At 36.9% G+C, this 26,386-nt stretch overlaps 2 protein-coding genes and 1 long non-coding RNA gene across 13 annotated transcripts in view; 1 reads left to right on the top strand and 2 right to left on the bottom strand.

Moving 5' to 3' along the window:
- septin8b (septin 8b) overlaps positions 1-15,923 on the bottom strand; it is a 54,175-nt gene extending 38,252 nt beyond the window's left edge. For 5 of the 11 annotated variants that reach the window (XR_015506883.1, XR_015506882.1, XR_015506881.1 and 2 more), the window contains exons 1-10: positions 15,873-15,923; positions 13,494-13,559; positions 13,072-13,186; positions 7,686-7,881; positions 6,743-6,929; positions 3,503-3,664; positions 3,008-3,104; positions 2,399-2,567; positions 1,892-2,024; positions 14-192 (exon numbers count right to left, since the gene is read on the bottom strand). Coding sequence is in view for 5 of the 11 variants with exons in the window: in XM_087280775.1 (XP_087136901.1) it covers positions 14-192; positions 1,892-2,024; positions 2,399-2,567; positions 3,008-3,104; positions 3,503-3,664; positions 6,743-6,929; positions 7,686-7,881; positions 13,072-13,186; positions 13,494-13,559; positions 15,873-15,902 (1,334 nt within the window). In the remaining 6 variants the exon portion in view is untranslated. 11 annotated transcript variants of the gene reach the window in all.
- A 1,444-nt stretch (positions 15,924-17,367) lies between these two features.
- The window catches only part of LOC147834055 (uncharacterized), a 61,894-nt gene continuing 52,875 nt past the window's right edge, over positions 17,368-26,386 (top strand). The window contains exon 1 of the long non-coding RNA XR_015508037.1: positions 17,368-17,699. This is a non-coding gene — a long non-coding RNA (uncharacterized LOC147834055). The remainder of the gene's footprint in view (positions 17,700-26,386) is intronic.
- The window catches only part of sfxn1 (sideroflexin 1), a 40,023-nt gene continuing 39,217 nt past the window's right edge, over positions 25,581-26,386 (bottom strand). The window contains exon 14 of the transcript XR_015506756.1: positions 25,581-25,997. The gene's annotated coding sequence lies outside the window, so the exon portion shown is untranslated. The remainder of the gene's footprint in view (positions 25,998-26,386) is intronic.

Below are 26,386 nucleotides of genomic sequence, written 5' to 3' on the forward strand. Positions count from 1 at the left end.
CAGAAAGGCTTACGTCTTCTTCTCTTTGTCTTTTTTGAGGCCTGTGGAGCCCTGCAGCGACTGAAGGGTTTCTGCAGCCACTTTCCTCCTGTTGAAGGTGTTCATCTCCTCCTCGAAATCTCTGCGCATCTCCTCCAGGCTGCGCTTCTCCTCCTGATGTGTGCGTTTCAGCATCTCAAACCTCTCGTGCAGCTGCAACGCAACACTTATTCACTCAGATGCTCATTCACTTGAATGCAGTTAATCCTTTTTAAGTAATTTCATTAACCCTATACGCGCAAACAATTTATAGTGATTAAGTATTCGCACACACACATACACTCACCGGCCACTTTATTAGGTACACCTTACTAGTACCAGGTTGGACCTGGTACCCATTTTGCCTTCAGAACTGCTTTAATCCTTCGTGGCATAGATTCAACACGCAACTTAAAATATTCCTCAGAGATTTTGCTCCATATTGACATGATAGCATCACACAGTTGCTGCAGATTTGTCAGCTGCACATCCATGATGCCAATCTCCCATTCCACCACATCCCAAAAGTGCTCTTTTGGATTGAGTTCTGGTGACTGTGGAGGCCATTTGAGTGCAGTGAACTCATTGTCATGTTCAAGAAACCAGTCTGAGATGATTCACGCTTTATGACATGGTGCGTTATCCTACTGGAAGTGGCCATCAGAAGATGAGTACACTGTGGTGATAAAGGCATGGACATGGTCAGCAACAATACTCTGGTAGGCTTTGGTGTTGACAAGATGCTCAATTGTTACTAATGGGCCCAAAGTGTGCCAAGAAAATATCCTCCACACCATTACACCACCACCATCAGCCCGAACCATCGATACAAGGCAGGATGGATCCATGCTTTCATGTTGTTGATGCCAAATTATGACCAGACCATCTGAATGTGGCAGCAGAAATGGAGACTCATCAGACCAGGCAGCGTTTCTCCAATCCTCTATTGTCCAGTTTTGGTGAGCCTGTGTGAATTGTAGCCTCAGTGTCCTGTTCTTAGCTGACAGGAGTGGCACCCGGTGTGGTCTTCTGCTGCTGTAGCCCATCCGCCTCAAAGTTGGACGTGTTGTGTGTTCAGAAAAGCACTTCTGCAGATCTCGGTTGTAGCGAGAGCTTGTTTGAGTTACTGTTACCTTTCTGATAGCTGTAACCAGTCTGGCCATTCTCCTCTGGCATCAACAAGGCATTTGCACCCACAGAACTGCCGCTCACTGGATACTTTCTCTTTTTCAGACCATTCTCTGTAAACCCTAGATATGGTTGTGCATGAAAATCCCAGTAGATCAGCAGTTTCTGAAATACTCAGACCAGCCCGTCTGGCACCAACAACCATGCCACATTTAAAGTCCCTTAAATCACATTTCCTCCCCATTCTGATGCTTGGTTTGAACTGCAGCAGATCATCTTGACCATGACTACATGCCTAAATGAATTGAGTTGCTACCATGTGATTGGCTGATTAGAAATTTGCGTTAACGCGCAGTTGGACAGGTGTACCTAATAAAGTGGCCGGTGAGTATATACATTTAAAGGCAATATTATTTGCCCTCCTGTATTTTTTCTTTTTAAAATATTTTCCAAATGATGTTTAACAGAGCAAAGAATTGTATATAAAATATACAGGGGGGTTAATAATTCGGGAAGGCTAATAATTCTGACTTATAAAAACTGCTTTTATTCTGAAACAAAACAAAAAAGACTTTCTCCAGAAGAAAAAAATATTATAGGGAATACTGAGAAAATGTCCTTGCTCTGTTAAACATCATTTGGGAAATATTTGAACGAGAAACAAACTCACAGTAGGGTGAATGATTTTGACTTCAACTGTACTTCTACTATAAAGTTGATTTTTTTTTTTGTGCAGTGTTCGTACCTCTCTCTCCTTCTCCTTTAGCTCCGCTTCAGTCTCCTTCACTTTATTGACGAACATCTGCCTCATCTGCTCCTCCTTCATCTGAAGCTCACCAATAAACTCTCTCCTCTTGGCCACATACGTCTCCTGCAGACTGCATGTAAGGGCAGATACAGTTGAGGTCAGAATTATTAGCCCCCCTGTATATTTTTTTTCCCCTAATCTCTGATTAACAGAGAGCAGATTTATTCAACACATTTCTAAACAATAGTTTTAGTAACTCATTTCTTTGCCATGATGACAGTACATAATATTAGACTAGATATTGTTCAAGATACTAGTATTCAGCTTAAAGTGACATTTAAAGGCTTAATTAGGTTAATTAGGCTTATGTGCAGCCTTGTATAAAGCTAAAGATCTTTATTCTGGGATAACAACCTCCTGGATGTACTTTATACTTAATCTATTTTAAGACAATAAACAGAATAATGTCCTTTTATGCTACAATTCTATGCTTTTCTGCAGTACCTGAAGGGTTCACTGTCCGCATCGGTGTCTTTAAAGCCCATCTCCTCGAGTTTGCAGCGGCGGTAAAGCTCGTAGTGTCTGGCGTGGGTCTGTTCTCGCAGGTCCAGCATGTTGACTCGAATCAGCATCTCTCGCAGCTTCACAAAGTCACAGTGACTCTCGTTCTCCACTGAGCACAACAAAACACACACAGAACAATGTGACTTAGCATCTGCTGCAGTTCATCAACACACACTTTACTTATTTTGCATTAAAGGGCACCTAGGATGTCCCTTTTTTATGACATGTTATGTCAAAGTTGGCATTTCTGTGTGGAGTTTGCATGTTCTCCCTGTGCACATGTGGGTTTCCTCTGGGTGTTTCCACAGTCTAAACACATGCGCTATAGTGGAATTGGATTAACTAAATTGGCCGTAGTGTACGAGTGTGTGTGTGAATATGAGTGTGTATGGGTGTTTCCCAGTACTGGGTAGCAGCTTCAAAGGCATTCACTGCGTAAAGCACATGCCAAAATAGTTGGAGGTTCATTATGTTGTGGCGACTCCTGATTAATAACGGACTAAGCCAATGAAAAATGAATGAATGACTATTTTTATCAGCCGTTTGTACCTTGTACTACTCCCCATGGGTACTGTCTGGCTCGCACCATTTTGTTCCCAATTTTAACCTCTTCACTGCTTCCAATCACAGCAAATGGGAGATGAGCCTAAAAAACAAACAGATCAGGAGCATGTAGTTTGATCAAGATAAGATAAGATACTAGTAATCAGTAAACTAGTATTAAAGTGACATTTAAAGGCTTAACTAGGTTAATTAGGCAAGTTAGGGTAATTAGAAAAGTCATTGTATAACAGTGGTTTGTTCTGTAGACAATCCAAAACAAATATTGTTTAAGGAGCTAATAATATTGAGCTTAAAATGGGTTTTAAAAAAATTAAAACTGCTTTCATTCTAGCCAAAATAAAACAAATAAGACTTTTTCCAGAAGAAAAAATATTATAGGAAATACTGTGGAAAATTCCTGAATCTGTTAAACATCATTTGGAAAAATTCACAAAGGGTGAATAATTTTGACTTCAATTGTATTCACAATATATATCTTACATTCATAGAAGAGTTTATTTCAGCCACTGCTTCGTCATCTGTTGGGAACTGGTAGATCTGGACTCCATTGCTGACCAATTCACTCATGATCTTGATCTTAAATTTCTGAAGCTCGCTTTTTGAAACCGTGTCCGCCTTCGCTATGATAGGAATAATGTTGACCTGGTTAGCAAGCAAAAAAGTTTAGATTAATTATATATGCATCACAAAGCTCCAACACCTAACACGGGGAGAAGACATTATGTTTCCATCCAAAGATGCAAATTGAATATATGCACAAAACTGGAATATTGCATAAAACATTAGCGAATAAAGCAGCGTTTCCATTTAATGAGTCAAAGAGAACAAAATTGTCCCTTCCTGATAAACTGGCGTCAAATATCAAACAGATTAATGTAGTTTAGTGCAGTAGGAGAAGCCACTGAGGGCTTTTTCTTCTTTAATAAATGAGTTGTGCCATAGATGTAAACACTATGAAGACGTGAGACGCTCCTTGGGAGCACAGACAGATGCTCAAGATAGTTCTGAAGGCAATAATAATTTTATTATTATAATACTGAAGCACTATGATGACAGACTTTGGCTGAGGGATTTTAGAAATTAGTAAAACAACATTTCAGATCTTTTACAGTGTGCTGGAAATACTGGTTTGTCCATTCATGCATCCCATCAAGCATATTTTTATCATCACATGACCTGTTAAAACAAAATCACATGACTTTTTTGATGCTTGTCTTTATTTAGTAAATGCATTTGCATTGTAGTTTATGCACATTTTTTTTCTTCTAGGATAAAAAGTTTATCCTACTCTGTAGTGCTCACTTAATTTTTATGTACATTTTCAAAAGAAATGCGCATCTTGAACTGTCCATAAAGCATTTGCAATATTGCAATCTTCTAAAATGCGGATAAAAAGAGATGGATGGGAACAATGGTGAACAAAGTTAAAAAGCTGACATGTTTTTGGTGCACAAAAGTGTTCTTGGAGATTCGTATGATTACAGTTGAACCACTGAAGTCACATGGATTGTTTTGATATAGTTCTTATTCTGAACATCTCTGGACCATTCCTCTCTGTATAGGGTCAGAGAGCGCTCAGATTTCATCTGAAATATCTTCATTTGTGTTTTTAAGATGAACTAAGGTCTCAGAGGACATGAGGGTGTGTAATTAATAACAGAATGTTCATTTTTGGGTGAATTAACCTTTTAAAACAGCATAATAGGTGCACTTTAAGAGCTATGTTGCCATGAAGTCAAAATGAACTATTCCTATTTTATATGTATATTACAGTTATTATAGATATTGATGTATCTGTGCACTTCATTATTTTGTAAAAATGTATTTGCCCTCATAAACTTTAATCAAATATCATAAACTTCCTTCCTGCTCGAAAGACTTCACTTCTTCACTACTGGGAACATGGAATTAATTTAGGGCGGAGCTATCAGTGTTTTAGGATGGGGCTATCCGTGCTATCAGGCGGAACTATCAGTTCTTTACGGTGGAGCTATCAGTGCTTTAGGGCTAACAGTCCTTTAGGGAGGAGCTATCAGTGCTTTAGAATGGAGCGTTCAGTTCTTAAGGGTGGAGCTATCACTGCTTTCAGTTCTTTAGGGTGGAGCTATCACTGCTTTCAGTTCTTTAGGGTGGAGCTATCACTGCTTTAGAGTGGAGCTATCAGTTCTTTAGGGTGGAGCTATCACTGCTTTAGAGTGGAGCTATCAGTTCTTTAGGGTGGAGCTATCACTGCTTTAGAGTAGAGCTATCAGTTCTTTAGGGTTGAGCTTATCACTGCTTTTAGTTCTTTAGGGTGGAGCTATCACTGCTTTAGAGTAGAGCTATCAGTTCTTTAGGGTGGAGCTTATCACTGCTTTCAGTTCTTTAGGGTGGAGCTATCACTGCTTTAGAGTGGAGCTATCAGTTCTTTAGGGTGGAGCTATCACTGCTTTAGAGTAGAGCTATCAGTTCTTTAGGGTGGAGCTTATCACTGCTTTCAGTTCTTTAGGGTGGAGCTTATCACTGCTTTTAGTTCTTTAGGGTGGAGCTATCACTGCTTTAGAGTGGAGCTATCAGTTCTTAAGGGTGGAGCTATCACTGCTTTAGAGTGGAGCTATCAGTTCTTTAGGGTGGAGCTTATCACTGCTTTAGAGTGGAGCTATCAGTTCTTTAGGGTGGAGCTATCACTGCTTTAGAGTAGAGCTATCAGTTCTTTAGGGTGGAGCTTATCACTGCTTTCAGTTCTTTAGGGTGGAGCTTATCACTGCTTTCAGTTCTTTAGGGTGGAGCTATCACTGCTTAAAAGTGGAGCGATCAGTCCTTTAGGGAGGAGCTATCAGTGCTTTAAAGTGGAGCGCTCAGTTTTTTAGGGTGGAGCTATCACTGCTTTAGAGTGGAGCGATCAGTCCTTTAGGGCGGAGCTATCAGTCCTTTAGGGTGGGACTATCAGTCCTTTAGGGAGGAGCTATCACTGCTGTAGAGTGAAGCGATCAGTCCTTTAGGGCGGAGCTATCAGTCCTTTATGGTGGGACTATCAGTACTTTAGGGGTGGGTTATCAGTCCTTTAGGGTGGAGCTATCACTGCTTTAGAGTGGAGCGATCAGTCCTTTAGGGCGGAGCTATCAGTCCTTTAGGGTGGGACTATCAGTCCTTTAGGGAGGAGCTATCACTGCTTTAGAGTGAAGCGATCAGTCCTTTAGGGCGGAGCTATCAGTCCTTTATGGTGGGACTATCAGTCCTTTAGGGGTGGGTTATCAGTCCTTTAGGGAGGAGCTATCACTGCTTTAGAGTAGAGCTATCATTTCTTAAGGGCGGAGCTATCAGTCCTTTAGGGTGGGACTATCAGTTCAAGTGAACTGCGCTCAGGCCCACCTCTTCCAACCGGACCAGGGCCGGCCAAGTGAACCGTGCCTGAGCCCGACTCAGCGCACTCACACTTCTCAAACGACCTGGGAAATGGGACTGGGCACGGTTCGGATAGCATAGTGTGAGAAGGCCCTTAGAATAGAGCTATTAGTCCTTTAGGGCGGGGCTATAAGTGCTTTAGGGTGGAGCTATCATTCCTTTAAGGGAGAGCTATCAGTCCTTTACGGAGGAGCTATCAACTGCCTTAGATTAGAGTTATCAATGCTTTAGTGCAGGGCTATCAGTGCTTTAGGGTGGGCACAGTATCGGAAAAAAGGACAATCTTAACTTCAGTTTCATGGTGACTCTAAATAACAACTAAATGACAAACAGTACCTTGCTGTCAAGCTTCTTCATGGTCACTAAATCCAGCGACTTCAGCGAGTGCCCGGTGGGAGCGATGAAGTACAGGCAGATGTGGATGCGGGAATCATGATAGTTATAAAGGGAACGTTTGATTTTAAGCTCTTCCTCAAGGAAGTTCTCAAACTGGGCATCAATGTAGTCCACGATAGGCTTATAACTGCAGAGAAACAAGACAAGACAAGTTTATTATTGTCAATGTGCCCTTTACACACTTGACACTCTCACTAACAGAGCTGTCATAAAAACAAAATGCTATTGGCTGTTTTTATTAAAAAGGGGGAGGAGCTACTCTGTTAAGATAACGAAAAATATTATTTATTAAATTACTCATTTATTGTGTTTTATTATTGTTTACCCCAACCTAAACCTAAACCTACCCCTCACAGTAATGCAAAAACAGTAAAACGAGAACTATTTTAATTATTTATTTATTAACCAATTAAATTCTACTTTATTAATATCTACCCTCAACCCTAAACTCAACCATCACAAAAATGTAAAAACAGTAATTATTGTTGTACACTGTCACAAAAATTATGCTATATTGATGTGCGTATCCGCAGCTGTATTAGCTTTACCCTGCCTTGCCTTCTGTGACACACGAATGTTATAGATTCAAAAGACCAATCAAACCAGACCAGCTGACCAATCAGAGCAGAGTCGGCTCATGGAAGGGATGATTTTACAGACATTAATTTATACATAATAAGCTGTATTAAAATATGAAATACTTATTATTAGAAAATTACAATGACTGCTGACCTTAGATGCATTTAAACCTGTTGTAGACACAATATTAGGACACTTTACCATATGACCTCCTCTTTATAAACTTGGTATGTTGAGAAATACCTATTTCCTTGTAGAATATGTGTACTGTATTATTTATTGTTATTGTAACCTCTTTAATTACCTTTCTTCTTTATTAACCTGGTCTCCGAATCCCACAGTGTCCACAATGGTGAGCTGCAGGTCCACATTGCTCTCCTGCAGGCTGTAGGTTCTGGGCCGTAAATGCACACCGTTGTGGAAATGACTGGCCTCTTCATTCTCAAATGTCGTGTTGAAGAGTGTGTTCATTAATGTGGATTTGCCTATCCCGGTTTCTCCTGTCAAAACAAGACCAAAATCAGTTGCATCACCTAATATCCACTTTAAAAAAACATCAGTAAATTAGCAGTTTTTCGTATTTTGTGATTCATGTTTTAACGTTTTCCTGTTTATTTATGATTTTGAATTGCATTATGGGAGCTTGATCTTTCTACCAACAACTTTTAAGCTTGAAAAGATCCAAAAAGTGACTTTTATGAACATTTGTAATAGTTTGCAGTGCTATATTGTCTGGGTTGGTGTTGTATTTTATGCTACAAAAACCTTGTAATAATCTGCAGCACATTGTCTGTTATTCTACAGACTTATTTCTCTGTTTATTATTTTTTATATGTTAATTTTTTCAAACTACTAAAACAGTTAGCTTCAACCCTAATCAAACACACCTGAACCAGCTAATCAAGCTCTTACTAGATATACTAGAAACTTCCTAGCAGGTGTGTTGATGTTGGAGCTAAACCAAAGTCCCTTTAAAGGTTCAGGACACCCTGGAGAACTTTTTTTTTTATATTAACAGATTTGTGTGTGTTGAGCATCAGTTAAGACGATGTTAGCACCTGTCAGCTTTAATTGAGGGGAAAACTGGATAATTTAGAGCTTTTGTCAGCTAATTTCAGCTTCCGGGTTTAAAATGATTTTTGGGGCGGGAGCAAAATCGGCGACGTAGCGCAGTACTGCAAGTGCAATGATGACGCGTCGGTTTCTCATTATTATTCATAGCGGAGTTTTCTTATCCTATGAGAAGAGCCGGCTGCTTAATTATTCATGAGAGCACATGCTTTCCGAAGGCAGACCAGCCAGTTTCAAGCAAGCTGTGAGACACAGACCAACAGCACGCAGTAGCCGTTCATGAAGGCTCATATGTGTTTGTTTGTATGTTTTTTCCCCGCGATCCTGTCAGGGCCGATCATACAGCAAAGCTGTGTGTGTGCTGCAAGCATTTTTGTCGGGAGAGCAGCACGAGAATTGAAGAATGGCGGACGTTGACTTGTATCAGGAGTTCGTTCACATTCAGACACATCGCCGTGCTGCTGTGTTTGCCTAAATCCTCTATATTACCAGCAGGGCTAATGGTTAAAATAGGCAGGTCAGGAGACCTGCTGCACTGAGTCTGCATTCAAGATCTATAATTTAGACCCGGGGATTGAGGGAGAATCCTCATTTATAGTGTTTACATGAACACACTTATCTTTATAATGATATAAATTATGGTTGTGTGTGTATGAAATTACTAATAACAAATGTAGCAGGGCATTAAATTATTGTTTATTTCTTTGCATTTTAACTTTGTAAACTATAAACTCATGCGTCTCCTCACGGTTTGCGTCTCAGTTTGTGAGCTAACTGTCAACAACAGTTATTCACTCCCCTTCTCCCCAGCTGGCCACGCCCACTCCTGCCCAATGCTCGCGGAGCTCCACGTCCATTAATCATGCATCTTTTGAAAAAATTCTGACGTAGACTTAAACCGAAAGTGGGGGGTGTCATGGCCCTTTAAGGCAAGTCATTTCCCCCGGTGGCCATTTTTGAAACATCTCTCGGGCAGTATGCTTGGGCATTCTGTTCAAATGAGGAAACATCAAATTCTCCAAAATTGCTTGCTAAGCTTATGATTAAATTTAACATTATAAAACAACAATTACATTAGGAGCAACTGTCTCTTTAGTTTCATTTCTAAACATTTCTAAACACAAACCCTGCAGAAATTCACATCTGGTCCAAGCCCCTCCCCCAGAGAAATGTCAGTCTGTAGCGATCGTTGATTGGTTCTTGTACTAGAAGGCGGGCTTTATTCGCCATAAAGCGATCGCTGATTGGCTCCTGTTCTAGAAGACGGGGCTTCATTCGCCATATTGACAGTTAAAGATCAAGACATTTCGACACTCAATAGAACGTTCCATTGAAACAGCAGCGCCCAGCAACAGCCCCGGATTCTGCCATTTTGGAGTGAAAGCAGTCGGCTGTCCATAAGATCTCATTGCTGTCACAATGGCAAGCAGCTGCTTTGTTTTTTTTATTTGTTTATTTAAAAGACACAACCTGAAAGACGAAAATACAACACTTACTATCACAATTATCAGCACTTTTAATAGTTTATTTTACAGACTTGTACTATGCTTTTGTTCTATTGGAGTTTTTATTCCAAAATGGCCACCGCGCCATCTAGTGGCTGTTTCCCAAATTGCACTAGAGTGTTGCCTCTTGGTGATTCTTGGTGACACCGGTCCTCCAGGACCAAGTTTGGACACTGGCCTAGTGGTTAGCATGCTGACATATGGTGCGGCAGCACTTCAGGGCATCCCGAGTTCAAATCCCTTCTCGAGGACCCAACCAGCCAACCCAATTTCCCAACCAACCCTACCTACCGCTTCACTTCCTTGCTGATTACTGTCCTATCTAATATAGGAAATAAGGCCAAAAATAAGTCTTTAAAAAAAAAAATCTCAATAAAAGTCACAAACTGTAAAGTTGAATTTAGAGTTGAATACCATATTGGAATTCAAAACCGTAAATAAAGGGAAAACACAAAATACAAAAACTGTTAATTAACAGATATTTTTACAGTGTTCAGTAGTGGTTGCTGTATAAAAAAATTAATGTCCATTTTTTCTGTTTTACTGTAGTGTTCATTCCAAGTGTGCCGCAAGCCTACGTTTGAGTGAAGGTTTCGGCCGTTAGATCGCCCCCTGGGGGCTGGCTGCAGTACAAGTCATAAAGCCCGCCTCCTCCGTGTTAATGAAGGAGACTTGAGCCCAAATAAAAAAAAATATTACACTTGCAATAAAATGTCCCGAAAGATAGTTCTGGTCGATTAAGGCACTGGTTATTGTGCTGAAATAGGTGCAGATCTTCATTTTTGTAAACAGTTTGTTTTTAGCAGTAATTTAATGCTGGGCGTGTCATCGTGATTGACAGCTGTGATTGACAGTTTCTCAAAGCGCGGCGTCTGAGCTTCGGCAGGAGACTGAAGTAGACTGAAATGTTATTATTCGATTTCTGTGTTATTTTACCATGACAAAATGAGTTCAGCAGTAAACTACAGTTTCTGACATACATGATCCTGGTGGAACACTGTTTATTCGCTAAGTTCAGGGCTTTTTTCGGGCTTTATTAGTTTGCTGATACACGCCTAGCCACCCAGATAGCAAGACACAGTTCCGGCTAGATTCTCGCCTGCCGGAGACTTATCTCTTAGAGCTCAGACTGACTAATGTTACCTCTGCTGGACCTACTCCGGATGCCTGGACTCACTGCCCGATTCCAGTCCGAGTCAATCGAGCCAGATGCGGCGGCCGAGCGAGCCGGCGCTGCCGCATGCGAGCCGGAATCAGCCCGCGACGCCGCGAGTAAGTTATGCGCTGCGGCCTGGAGCTGGCGCGATTGAATATATAAAACCCTCATATTTGTTAACGTTATTACATCCGTTTGTGTTGATATGACAGCAAACGCATGCTGAGAAGTTCGGGGGGCGTAGTTGATTTTACATAAAGCGTTTGATTGGAAGCTCGACTCTGCTCATATTTCGCGGCTCCTCCTCTGGCTCCATCAGACAATCCTTCTGCGCATGTCTGGCTCCAATTTCAGCAGTCTTTTGCGACAGTTTGTGCCCGTCAAGCAGGCGTTTTGCCCTCAAGGCGTTCAATGGGAAAAAGGGCTGTCGCGTCGTCCATATTTTTTACAGTCATTGGTTCATTCATTCATTCATTCATTTATTCATTTTCTTTTCCGCTTAGTCCCTTTATTATTCTGGGGTCGCCACAGTGGAATGAACCGCCAATTTATCCAGCGTATGTTTTTACGCAGCAGATGCCCTTCCAGCTGCAACCCATCTCTAGGAAACATCCATACACTACGGACAATTTAGCCTACCCAATTCACCTGTACCACATGTCTTTGGACTGTGGGGGAAACCGGAGCACCTGAAGGAAACCCACGCGAACGCAGGGAGAACATGCAAACTCCACACAGAAACGGCAACTCAGCCGAGGCTCGAACCAGCGATCTTCTTGTTGTGAGGCAACAGCAATACCTACTGCACCACTGCGTCGCCACTACTGTAGTGTGTCAGTAGGAAATATCAATTTACTTTTCCAAACACTATTTTTCTATTAATTGTAATAATGGGAGACAGTCAAAAATAGGTGTCTGTCCATGAATACATGTACAACAATTATTTTTGGATTTACCTTGAGATAATTAGTGTTAAAAATTCAAAACTGCTTCTTTACATTTTTTGAAAATGCAAACTGTACTTGGGAATGAGTCAAAATGATTATCCCTAAAATTTAAAATCTTATATTATTTAATGGAGAGAAGAATTATTTTCAACACATTTTTATACATGACAGTTTTAATAACTAATTTATAATAACAATTTTGTTATATTTTTTGTTATATTTTAATTTAGAATATTCTATTTAGAATATAATTATTTCATAGGATACAAGTATTTAGCTTAAAGTACAATTACATCTGTGAGCCCTCCTGGGAATTTTCTTTTCTTTAGCAAATATTTACCAAATGATGTTTTACAGATTCAGGAATTTTTCACAGTATTTCCTATACTATTTTTTCTTCTGGAAAAAGTCTTATTTGTTTTATTTCGGCTTCAATAAAAGCAGTTTTTAATTTTTTAAACCCATTTTAAGGTCAATATTATTAGCTCCCTTAAGCAATATTTGTTTTCAGTTGTCTACTGAACAAACCACTATTATACAATGACTTGCCTAATAACCCAAGTTAACCTAGTTAAGTCTTTAAATGTCACTTTAAGCTGAATACTAGTATCTTGAAAAATATCTAGTCAAATATGATTTACTGTCATCCTGGCAAAGATAAAATAAATCAGTTATTAGAAATGAGTTATTAAAACTTTTATGATTAGAAATGTGTTGAAAAAATCTCTCCCTTAAACAGAAATCAGGGGGAAATATACAACTGAATATATATTCATATATATATTTCAACTGAATATATGCATAGACCATATCTTACTGTATTATTACAATTATTAGCAAAAAAGTTGTGTGAAAATGTAAACTGATGTTTCCTTTTGACACATTACAGCAAAAGATTGGGAAAAATGACTTTAAACCATTCTTCAGTTGGTGAAAACACTAGTGTTGTAATGATATGTGCCTCTCCTGTACATGTCAGATATGCGTGATGTTAAAGCAGGTTGCTCTCACCTACGCAGAGAATGTTGAAGCTGAATCCTTGACTGACTGATTTGCTGACCAGCTGATCCGGAAGACTGTCGAAACCCACATGACCACTGAGAGACAGACTCCGCATCTCCTCAGTCTGAAAAACACAGCACTTGGAAAAACCTCTACACCACTCTTTGTAAAAATGGTTCATTGGATTTACTAAAGGCAAGTGGTTGCAAGTGCATGAAAGTCAAGCAATTAATTAATATTAGTTGGAAGATTAACTAATGGAACAATATTTAAAGCAACATAGGCTCATTCTGAAAACGGAGCCCTATTTACATTTATGGATATCGCGGAGCATGTTGCCACAAGTACGTATGGCTGCATTTCATCTTTAAAACGAGTGCTATGTGGCGGTATGATGCTGTTCCTTTTCTTGCTAGCAGCTGACCGCTTACCTCCGTATGGGCGGCTTCACCGTTGTTACCAGTTTGTCCAGTTAGCTCGCCATGCACGTTGGCGGACTTTAGATGCACAGAGGAGTTGATCACAACGACAGGGTTCGAGTCGAGTGAAGAACGGTTCCAGAAAGCGGGTAAGACAAAAACAGAAGCCAAAAAATAAAATAAGTAAATAACAGGGTGAGAATGTGGTAAAATCTGAAAATGTGGTAAAAATCAGACAAGGGCTTTTCTTTTTCTGGATTGCTTTTTAAGACGGTTGGGTTTAGGGAAAGTGGTGGTAGCTGGTCAATCGGTGCTTTTGAAAACACTATTAGTTGGGTTTAGGGAAGGAGTAGGGGGGGGTCAGTCAGTCAGTCGACAGTGGCTTCTGGTGGATTTACGGGAGAATGGCACTTGCGAGAGAAATTTGAGCTCTCAAAAAGCGTACACCGCAGCCTCTGGTTGATTTAGGTGTGAACAGCAGGTGTGTATGGCACTCGCAAAAGAAATTTGAGATATCAAAAATGATGCACAGCGGTCTCTAGTGGATTTAGGCATGAACGGCAGGCGCGAATGGCACTCGCAAGAGAAATTTGAAATCTCAAAAATTATGCACAGCGGCCTCTGGTGGATTTAGACATGAACAGCAGGCGCGAATGTCACTCGCAAGAGAAATTTAAGATCTCAAAAAAGCGTTCACAGCGGCCTCTGGTGGATGTACGCGTGAACAGCAGGTGCAAATGGTACTCGCAAGAGAAATTTGAGATCTCAAAATGTGTACAGCAGCCTCTGGTGGACTTACGCGAGAAGAGTAGGCACGAATGGCACTCGCAAGAAAAATTTGAGATCTCAAAAAGCATCCACAGCGGATTTGCAAAAACTACAAAAAACATAGCTTGTGGGATGTATTTGGTGCTCTCCAGATATGTATATAGGGGTACGTTTTCAGAATGAGCCTGGGTTGATTTAAAGTATGTCGGTCAATTTATTATTTTTTTAAGCAACACTAAAAAAATGTTGGGTTCCACACAATTCATTCATGCTGACCCAACAGAAATCAATTAAATTAACCAACGTTTTTACAAATTTTAGTGGATTGAACATAACAATGGAACATAACAAGTGGATTGAACACTTTTAAGTTTTCCCCCAAAAAAATAAATATTCTGTCTTTTTTAACTTTCCAATCATTAAAAAATTATGTCAAAATATTATGCTTTTACGAAATATCACGCAGAATTAATAGTGACTTTAATAATGGTCCATTAGTTAATGCTACCAATTATTTTAGCTTGTTTTAGGAAAAAACTCAATTTTGAAATATTGAAATATTGAAATATTTTCAATTAAATGCTTGTTAAATTAAGGGTTTTAGATATTTGGACTAGAAACAAGGCAAAAACTCTTAAGTAAGCATTTTTATGAGTGTAATTGAGCACATTAGTATGCAGCTCTGAGCGTGTATGACAGAGAAAAGCAGCATGCTGAGGTATTCACAGCTCTCAGCTCTCTACAAACACAAGGAAGTGTTTCACAGCCTTTATTTTCAACACACACGCCGGATACAAAGAGCTCTTTATACATAGACTCAAGCTTTCCACTGCCATCACCCCGACAAACATCCTCTCAGTGCTGCATTTATAAATATAGACACCTCAAAAGCGTAATATTAGTATAACGTACTCCTAAACTAACACGACACAACAGACGACTGAAGAGCCAAAGCTGATCTGCTTACTAGAGCTAATCAGCTTGAAATGACTTCGACAGTGGATTTACACACACTAATAGTAATTTATAAAAGTAAAGCATAAGGTTTTGAAACAACCCACGTGTAAAAAACGATACTATAGTACTTTATAGTAAATATTATAGTGTTTTTTGGATCATACGATGCTAACGTGTTTGTGGCGGTTTTATAGTTGCTATGACAACACAACAACTAGCTATAGTAAAATAACCAAATTACTCAATCTTGTAGTTTTATATAACTATATATAGTATATTATACTGCAACACAGCACAGTTTACTGTAGTAAAAACTACATATACTACGGTATTTATTACTTTATTAGTCCACTGTAGTATTACAATATGCCCGAGTGTTCATGAATAAAGAGTTAACGTTACAGTTAACGTCACTTACAGTTATAGTAAGTTAGGCTAGCTATGGCTCGGATTGTACTATGATTTAATGTCGTATTTTATTTAGGGTTGTGTTGCTTAAAAAGCGTATTGAATCCTATTTTCTCCACTGCAACTAATTGCATACACATGCTATAAGTAAATTATGTAAATGTTTAAAGCTTTAACTACTAATTAATACGCGTGTTGAGAATATTAATAATGAGCAGTAAATAGAAGAGGATGTATATATATATATATATAACTTACTGGATATGTGTTTACTTCTGTGGCAGCCATGCAGATGAATGTGAGAGTACTGACACACTGCTTTCATTTACTGAGCGATCTCTCTCTCTCTCTCTCTCTCTCTCTCTCTCTCTCTCTCTCTCTCTCTCTCTCTCTCTCTCTCTCTCTCTCCAATTCAATAATTGCTTTATTGACGACAAAAGTTACAAATGTATTGCCAAAGCAGTTATAAAGTTTACATAAAAAAGTAACATACAATATTAAAACAGTACTCACAATAGAAAATACAATAGATTTTTTTATATTTATAAATAATAATTAAATAAAATATCAACAATACATCATATTATTCAATATATCATAATAATTTTCAATATCACATTAATATTTAATATATCATATTATTTATACAAATCAATACAAATAATAATAGATCAGAATAAACTGTACATTTAACAATCAACATTTTAAGATAAAATAACAGTAATAAAAAACAATAATAAGCAGTATATTAACAATGATTCATTTATAATAATCTAGGTGTGTGTGTGCGTGTGTGCGTGTGTGTGTGTGTGTGTGTGTGTGTGTGTGTGTGTGTGTGTGTGTGTGTGTGTGTGTGTGTGTGTGTTTGTGAAAAGTGGGTACATTATAGGTTTCCATTCAGTTTATAGTTCAAACCGTATATTGTATTGCCCTCACCCCCCTAAAGAGACTAAGCCGAAAAGAAAATGAATGAATGCATTTTAATTTGCATTAAAAAAAATAATTTAAATTTAACTAGATTGTCCAACATTGGGTTTGGATTACAAAATGATGATATGATGATATCCCAGCATTTTTATGCTAATAATAATAATAGTTAGCATAATGATTTTTATAATAATAATAATAATAATAATAATATAGATATAAAATGACCTATTAAACATAATAATTATAAATTAATTGGTGCTGGGCAAAAAATAATTGATAAAATAAAAATAATTTTTAAATACACACATTTTATTTACACAGATTGTATTTACAAATACAACCCCAAACCTGCTGTTTCTAGATATCTAAAAATTCTTAAATCAAGAAGCATTTTCTAGAAAAGTGAAATAAATATTCTTGTTTTTAGAAATAAGGAGTCTAGAGAGTTAAGACTAAGTAATGAGAAAAAAATACTATTTTTTGAAGTATAAATAAATTTATTGGGATTTATTGGAACTGTAAGTAGTATTGAGTCTTACTTGCTGAGTAATTAAGTTAATTTTCTTATACTTTATCTGAAAAAGTTTTTTAATTATTCAACAAGTAAGACTCAATTTAACCTAAAATCCCTATAAATGAAAAAAAAAAAACCCCTAATAAACAGAGTTCAAAAACTGTATTTAAATGACTTTTCAGGCAAAGTAATGAGAGAAAAAACATTTTTAAGGGATTTTGTTAGGATTTATATTCTTACATTCTTTAGAACAGAATTTAAGTGTTTATTTATTAAATATGTATAAATACACACATGCTTATATTTCCTGCTCGCGAAAAATGATAGCTACTCGCGGGTCCGTGGTTGGTTAGTTTAGTGTTTAGTCTGTAAACGCCAGAACTGCTAAAGAAGTGTTTAGAGTTCCAGACGCAACCAGAAGGTGTCGCTCTTTACCCGCTGTATTTACACCGCACAAATGCAGTTAGCAGCCGAATGAGATATTATTGAAACGAAGACAACAAACAACTACAGGAATCCAATCAAGTGACGCCTGGAAAAGATCATTTAAGGCCTTTCAAAAACGTGACATCCAAATGCATGTGAATCGTGAATACTTTAAAGAGAGATTTAAAAGGAAATGTCCTCGTTTCCCCCCACAGGTGAGGTGCATCATATTAACTGTCAGCGTCTTATATAGTTTGAAGTGCCTTTACTAGTGTATTTTCACAAATTACTTGTATTGTTTTGTTACCTAAAGCTTTGACTTTAATTTGGTCACGCTTGAAGATCAGCACAATCCAATTTAAAGTAAGCAAACTAATATCTGTTCATTTATTCAGCTGTTCTGTGTCAGTTAAATCAGTTGACTGTTGAAATTCAAAACTTTAACCCAACTGGTTGATTTATTAATAAATAATCTAATAAATGTTAATAACCCAACCCAGCACCAAATGTTTAACTCAACCATTGGGTTAAATAAATAACAACGTTTTTTAGAGTTGGGATATTTGTCAAGACACTTCTATACAGCTTAAAGTATCAGCTCTATACAGCTCTCTACTAGCTGGGCTTCCAGCTAACTCTATCAAGCCTCTTCAGCTGCTCCAGAATGCAGCAGCACGAGTGGTCTTCAATGAACCTAAACGAGCACATGTCACTCCGCTGCTAGTCCGTTTGCACTGGCTGCCAGTTGCTGCTCGCATCAAATTCAAAGCTCTGATGTTTGCCTACAAAGTGACTTCTGGCTTTGCTCCTTCTTATCTGCTCTCACTTCTGCAGATCTATGTGCCCTCCAGAAACTTGCGTTCTGTGAATGAACGTCGCCTCGTGGTTCCATCCCAAAGAGCGCTCACGCTCAATCTGCCCAGTTGGTGGAATGAACTCTCTAACTGCATCAGAACGGCAGAGTCACTCGCTATTTTCAAGAAACGACTAAAAACTCAACTATTTAGTCTCCACTTCACTTCCTAATCTGCAATTGCCTCTCTGAATATCCCACTAACTGTACCCAAAAAAAAAAAATAAAATAAAATACTAATACTACTAATACTTCCCTTCTTAGACTTTACAGACCTGAAACTTGCCTATAGCACATATTTATTGTTGCTCTTAGTTGTGTAAATTGCTTCCTTGTCCTCACTTGTAAGTCGCTTTGAATAAAAGCGTCTGCTAAATGACTAAATGTAAATGTAAAGTGACATTTAAAGGCCTAAGTAGGTTAACTAGGCAAGTTTTTGTATAACGATGGTTTGTTCTGTAGACTATTAAAAAAAACTAGCTTAAAGGGGATAATTTTGACCATAAAGGTTTTTAAAAATTAAAAACTGCTTTTATTCTAGCTGAAATAAAACAAATAAGACTTTCTCCAGAAGAAAAAATATTATCAGACATACTGTGAAAATTTCCTTGCTCTGTTAAACATCATTTGGGAAATATTTAAAAAAGAAAAACTAATTCAACTGTATATTTAAAATCCCAACTCAACATTGCATATCCAGTGATGTGACTATTGCAAAAACGATATATTGTGTAGCCCTATACCTGGCAGTGTTTTTTTAAAATAAGAATAAAGTAATGAATAAATGTCTGTTTTGGGGTCATAAATGATTTGTAAATATTGTTCAAATCAAATCAGGCCTTTATTTGTCACATGCACTTTCGTATAGTGAAATTAAACCCTCCCGACCGTACACAAACATCAGTATTTTCAGGGGAAGGTAGCATTTAGAAAGGCAAGTAAGATACATCAGGAAAGTTGGGCAAAAAAAAAAAAAACACTCCAACCTTGCTCTAGATTAGAGCAAAGTGAGATGGAGAAAAACAGCCCGATTCAGCACAAGAAAGCACATGGACAAGACACAACACTGACAAATGGGATGTGTACAGGGGATATGGATGTCGCTCGATGAGGGCTGGCAGCCGCCTGGTCCTGCAGCCATGGAGGCGCTGGTCGCAGACCACCACCCCCTCCAGTGGGTGAAAGCACACGAATACGTTTGGATGAGGGGATCGGTGGTGATTGTTTATCTGTGGTTGTGAATGTGTGTGTGCGTAAGCCTGTAGAGTCCAACAGGTGTCCTTGACAGGGAGCAGGAATTTCAGAGCGTCTCCTTATCTCAAGTGGTGCTCGCTGCAGAGCCATTTGAAGAGAGGTGAGCTCCAGAGAGGGGGAGCTTAAGCTTGAGCTCCACCTTTTTTGCACTTCTTCTACGAGTGATGTCACTGGGGGTAGGGTTAGAGGTGGGGTTGGTGTACGCATTAAAACAGCTTACAGGAGGAGGAGCGACAGCTCATGCTCCCCCTCTCTGGAGCTCACCTCTCCTCAAATGGCTCTGCAGCGAGCACCCTCTCCCTTATCTTGCTATCCGGGAGAAGTTGTTTTTCTCCAGCTAAGGCCGTCTGGCAGGAGAAAGAAGACACAGGGAGCCGAACTTCCAACTTTGGGTCAATATCTGCCAATTTCACAGATATTTAATGTCCATCACTCATCTCTAGATCTGGCCAAGTCTTGTTGCATAGCCGCTAATTTCACTCTGATGTATTCCAGTTTGCGGTCTAGCACCATAGTCTGAGCATTTGCGACTCTACCCATATGCGTTTCAATCAAGCCGGCCAGCCTGGTGAGGTTTTGTGCAGAACTGACCGCTTTCATCAGTCGTCGATATCCCAGGGCCCCGCATAAGCCCATCAGCAGAAACCCTGTTATCAAAGTTCCGAATAGTTAAATATCTTCAATATCCTCCAGAGACAGAGCAGCCAGACACACGACACGTATCCAGCAGCTGCAGACGTCCCCGCAGGACAAGTGGGCTCTCCCGTTGTCTATTGGACGGAATGAGTCAATAGCGCCGCCATCTTGCTACAGGGTAGCGCTCCTTTGAAATGAATGCGGGACCAAGGTACAGTGGAGGTCTGTGGCTATCCAAAGCCAGAGATATACACATATAGACATATATCTATGATCGGGAGTTTTCCTGGATTTTAATATGTATTTTTTTTCTAATTACAAAAATTATAATTTTACATCACTTTTCTACATTGATGGATCAGTGACCGCACGGGCATTCCTGATAAAAAGCTTGTGTTTGTGTGTACAGAAATGTACTATTCACCCTCCCTGTTAAATTTGATCTAATCATGTACTGAAACACAGCTTCTTTCCTGCTTTCACTTCTCATACTGACGGAGGAAGCGATTCGTTTGTGAATGAATCCCCCGAACGACTCTTTCACTAACGTTAGCCGACAATAATACAAGTTTCTGGCAGCGCAGCATCTCGTTGTCATATTTCTTTTGCATTGTTTGCTGATTTTATTTAACAAAACTAGCATAAGCCGAGTGTTTAGTGCGAGTTGGAGTTGCTTTGCCGTATGGTGAATGCAGTGAGAGACTGTATTATCATCAATAACGTTCCCTGTTTAGCACAAAAGTTCAGAACATACAAAAACAGAAAAATAAACTTAATCTTACCTATGAAATGTTCTGCCTTTGAGCTTTGTTTTCTTTGTTTGCTCGTTACTACACCCGTAGACAGCGCTAAAGTCCCGCATCTTCACGTAATAACACTGTCTTAGTGCGGTTGAATGACATTTGTCCTGGGAGCACTGTACCAATGTGGCGGCGCTATTGACGCATGCTCAGGGTCCCTATGCGATATCTAGTGTATATATCTATGGTCGTTGAGAAGATGGTGTCAGTTGCATTCAGAGACCAGTTGATCAAATCCGAAATATTATTCGTTTGGATAGCTGGACACGGAGAGCCTCAGAGATAGAATAAGACGAAGAGGAGCCAGCATGGAGAGATATCCCTGCTGAAAAATCCAGCTTAAACCAGCCTAGGCTGGTTGGCTGGTTTTAGCTGGTCGACCAGCCTGGTTTTAGAGGGGTTTTGGCCAATTCCAGGCTGGTTTCCAGCCATTTCCAGCCTGGTCTTAGCTGGTCAGGCTGGAAAGTGACCAGCTAAAACCATCTAAAACCAGTTTGACTATCCTGGTTAAAGCTGGACATAGCTGGTTTTGGCTGGGCTCCCAGCCTGGCTAGGCTGGTCAAGCTGGTTTTAGCTGGTCATCTCCCAGCCTGACCAGCTAAAACCAGGCTGGAAATGGCTGGAAACCAGCCTGGAAGTGGCCAAAACCCCTCTAAAACCAGCATGGTTGTCCAGCTAAAACCAGCCACCCATCCTAGGCTGGTTTAAGCTGGATTTTTTAGCAGGGATGGGACGGAGCGGGAGGAAATGCGTCCGAGAGAACACATACTAAACAACAAACTACTATAACTTTAACTACACTATAATTTATGAAATTTGCATGTAATAAGGTTTTGTCAAACAAGGACAGAACACAAAAAAGAAAAGATCCATTGCATTATACTCTTTATTTCATTTAGGTAATCCACACAGTACAGTGTAATCTACACAGTACAACATCCCCATTTACTGTAAAATAAGAAACATTTTTAAAATATTCATCTTGAAAATCTTACACCCGTCATCTCATTTACTGTAAACAAATTATTGTATGAATCAGAGCAACTTTGTTCATGTAAAGATTCACCTCAGTGTTCCCGTTTTGATCCAAGTATGCAAACGCCTTGATTTTTATTGACTACATACTAGTGTGTATATGGCATCTGGAAATAAAACACAGTGTGTGTTCAATGCACAAGGAAATGTTTTCAATTATGGATAAAATGTTGAAAGGACAGCAGTTGTTGAGCGTTTAGGTTAGGATTAATTAATTTTAAGATTCGTATCACAGACTTCACATGAAACAGGAATGATAAACATCTAAGCACCTATTTGGCCAAGGGTGTCACTAAATGGGATGTTTTTTTAATATTTATCCCAGGCTCTGCGAATGCAAGGGACAACCCTGATCTGGCCATAAAATAATAATCAATACATCATAAAATCCAAAACCTGCTTGCAAAAGTGCTGAGTTTCTATCATGTTTCTAGTCAAGATATCTAAAAATTAAATAAATTAAATCAAATCTTAAATCAAAAAGCATTTGCTAGAAGGGGCAAATTTATAAGCTTGTTTTTAGAAATGAGTCAAAAAAGTAATGAGGAAAAAATGTAAGTAACTCAGTTTATAAGGATTTTAAGTATTGAGTCTTACTTATTGAGTAATTAAATCACTTTTCTTATTGAGTAATTAAACCACTTGTAATAAAGTGCTTTAATTACTCAATTATTAATTATAAATTACAAATTTAAATCTTTTTAAATCTCAATAAAATCACAACAAATTCAGTTACTTAAAAAAATTAGTTTTCAGACAAAGAAATGAAAGAAAAAACAACTCAGTCACTCAATTTATTGGTATTGGTATTGAGATTTCTAGGAATTTTAAGTAGTATTGAGTTTTAGTAATTGAGTATTTAAATAAATTTTCTTATAACTAACCTAAAGTCATTTAATTACTCAATAAGACTCCATACTAATAAATCTCAATAAAATTCCAATAAACTGAGTGTCATCAAAAAACTATTTAAATTAGTTTGTCTGAATTAAATGTTGTTGTTTTAAGTTTCTCAATTTATACAGGTAGTATAGTAGTATTGAGTCTTATTGCGTAACTAAATTACTTTTCTTATTACTTTATCTAACAAGTAATTTAATTCCTCAATATTTGAAACTCAATAATACTTAAATCATTATAAATCCCAATAAATTGAGTTACTTTAAAAAAAATTCTGTATTTAAATTACTTTTCAGACAAAGAAATGAGAAAAAAATATGGGGATTTTATTGGGATTTATAGGATCTTTAAATAATACTGAGAGTACTTATTACTTTGTCTGAGAAAGTAATTTAACAAGTAAGACTCAATACTAATTAATCCTTATAAATCCCAATGAAATCCCAATAAATTGAGCTACTTCAAAAAAAGTATTTAAATTAGTTTGTCTGAATAATTAAATGTGGTTATTTGAAGTTACTCAATTTATACAGGTTTCATCAGAATTTTAAGAAGTATTGAGTCTTAATTATTGAGTAATTAAGTTACTTTTCTCATTACTTTATCTAAAAAAAAACTCAATTACTCAATAAGTAAACCTCAATAATACTTAAATTCCTATTAATCTAAATAAAATCCCAATAAATCGAGTTACTTCGAAAGAAACAAATGTATTTAAATTGAGTAATGAGAAAAAAACTATTGGGGTTTTATTGGGATTTATGGGAATTTAAATAGTATTGAGTCTTATTGAGTAATTAAATTACTTTTCTTATTACTTTGTCTGAAAAAAGGTAATTTAATTACTCAAGACTCAATACTACTTTAAATCACTATATTTAAATTATATATTTAAATTATATTTAAATCCTTAAACTGTATTTCAGTTACTTTCTCTAAATAATTAAATGTTGGTTTTTGAAGTTACTAATTTATAGAGGTTTCATAGGAATTTTAAGTAGTATTGAGTCTTAATTATTTAGTAATTAAGATACTTTTCTTATTACTTTATCTAAAAAAGTAATTTAATTGCTCAAAGTAACACTCAATCATACTTAAATTTCTATGAATCTCAGTAAAATCCCTATAAATCGAGTTACTTCGAAAAAAAAAAAGTATTTATTGGGATTTATAGGAATTTAAATAGTATTGAGTATTATTGATTAATAAATTACTTTTCTTATTACTTTGTCTGAAAAAGTAATTTAATTCCTCAAGACTCAATACTACTTAAAATCCCTATAAATCTCAATACATTGAGTTACTTAAACTGTATTTCAGTTACTTTCTCTAAATAATAAAATTTTGGTTTTTGAAGTTACTTAATTTATAGAGGTCTCATAGTAATTTAAAGTAGTATTGAGTAATTAAACTTATTAGAAGGTAATTTTAGTACTCTAAGACTCAATAAATTCCTATAAATCCCAATAAAATCCCTATAAATTGAGTTATTTCGAAAAGTAGTATTTATTCCTTATTACTTTGTCTGAAAAGTATTTTAAATACAGTTTAAATAACTCAATTTATTGAAATTTATAAAGATTTTACTTATTGAGTAATTTTTTTCAGACAAAATAATAAGAAAAGTGATTTAATTACTCAAAAATTAAGACTCAATGCTATTTAAAATCCATATAAATCTCAATAAATTGAATTAAACTGTATGCAATTTTTCAGACAAAGTAATTTGAATACAGTTTTTGAAGTAACTCACCCAACACTGATGCAGTTGCTTTAATATTTGTCCTCAAAAGTGACTTGAATGTTCAAATGAAAAGGCCTGTTTGTGTATTTTGGCCACAAAATTTTTCCTTAAAACAAGCAAAATAAACTCATCTCAATGCAAAAAAACAAGATTATTTTGCATGTTTTAATGAAAAACTCACTTGATTTTACGTTATTATTTCTAAAAACAAGACAATATCTTTTGCTGGTCTAGAAAATGCTTCTTGGTTTAATAATTGTTAGATATTTGGACTAGAAACAAGACAACATCTTATTTTACAGTGAATTCACTGTCTAACATATGAGCTGATGTATAATACTGAAAACTTGCAGGGACATTTTGAAGCACATGGGTTATTTTGTCACACTTAAAACCAAAAAGCCAACTAGATCTCAGTTTGATTTCATTACTGCCAACACTACATTCATCAACTGAACAAACGTGAACATCACAACAGCACAGATAACCATCAGTAGGTTACACATTAAACATTTAAACAACACATGGAGAACAAGTCAATTATTGCAAAGTTCACAAATCTAAAAATACAGCTGAATGTACATAGAAAAATCCTCATCTTTAAAACCAGAAGCATGTTTGCTGATTAAACAGATTGCATTGTTTCCTAAAAATGTTCATCAAAGAATTGCATTTTAAACTAATTGTGCTGGTAGGTTAGATTTGTATAATATTATATAAGCTTAAAATGTAATTCTCAATACGCAGTTCAGTGATGGGTGGTTTTGTTTAGCTGAAAAAGGACCAGGGATTACTTTTCAGTAATCTAATCACAGTTGCTAATTATTAAATATGTGCCCTAATGTATATGAATTCAACAGATCTGTATAAGTAATTTCAGAGTAGTCGTTTTTATTAATATTATGCAATATATTTTTCAGAATAATTCAACTGAAGGTTTCATTCATCAGGACAATTGCACATGCTGGATAAGCAATAAATCGAGTAGGAAATTAATGACTAAATAATATATCGATCAAACATTACACTTTTGAAAGCAATGACACCATATTTCATCCATACCATTTATTATTTTATTTAATACTTAAAAAAATGTTTTACTTGAATTTAAAAACAAAAATAGTTTCTATAGTGTATGCATTGAGATTTATAGGGATTTTAAGTAGTATTGAGTACTTTTCAGACAAATTAATAAGAAAAGTAATTTAGTTACTTAAGTAAGACTCAATACTATTAAGATTCCTGTAAATCTTAATAAAATCCCAATAAATGTATCTTTTTATCCTCATTACTTTGTCTGAAAAGTAATTTACATAGTTTTTTTTTTTTTTAAGAAACTCAATGTATTGGGATTTTATTGAGATTTATAGGGATTTTTAGTAGTATTGAGTCTTACTTAATGAGTAATTAAATCACTTTTCAGACAAAGTAATAAGAAATTTTATTTAAATACTTAATAATTAAAACTCAATACTACATAAACTTCCTATAAATCCCAATAAATTAAGTTTCTTCAAAAAAAGTTGTTGTTTTTCTCATTTCTTTGTCTGAAAAGTAATTTAAATACAGTTTAAGTAACTCAATTTATCGGGATTTTATTAAGATTTATAGGAATTTTATGTAGTATTGAGTCTTGAGTAATTCAATTACTTTTTTAAACAAAGTAATAAGAAAAATAAT

The sequence above is a fragment of the Danio rerio genome, chromosome 14, assembly GCF_052040795.2.
Source record: "Danio rerio strain M-AB ecotype USA chromosome 14, GRCz13ab, whole genome shotgun sequence".
Taxonomy (NCBI): domain Eukaryota; kingdom Metazoa; phylum Chordata; class Actinopteri; order Cypriniformes; family Danionidae; genus Danio; species Danio rerio.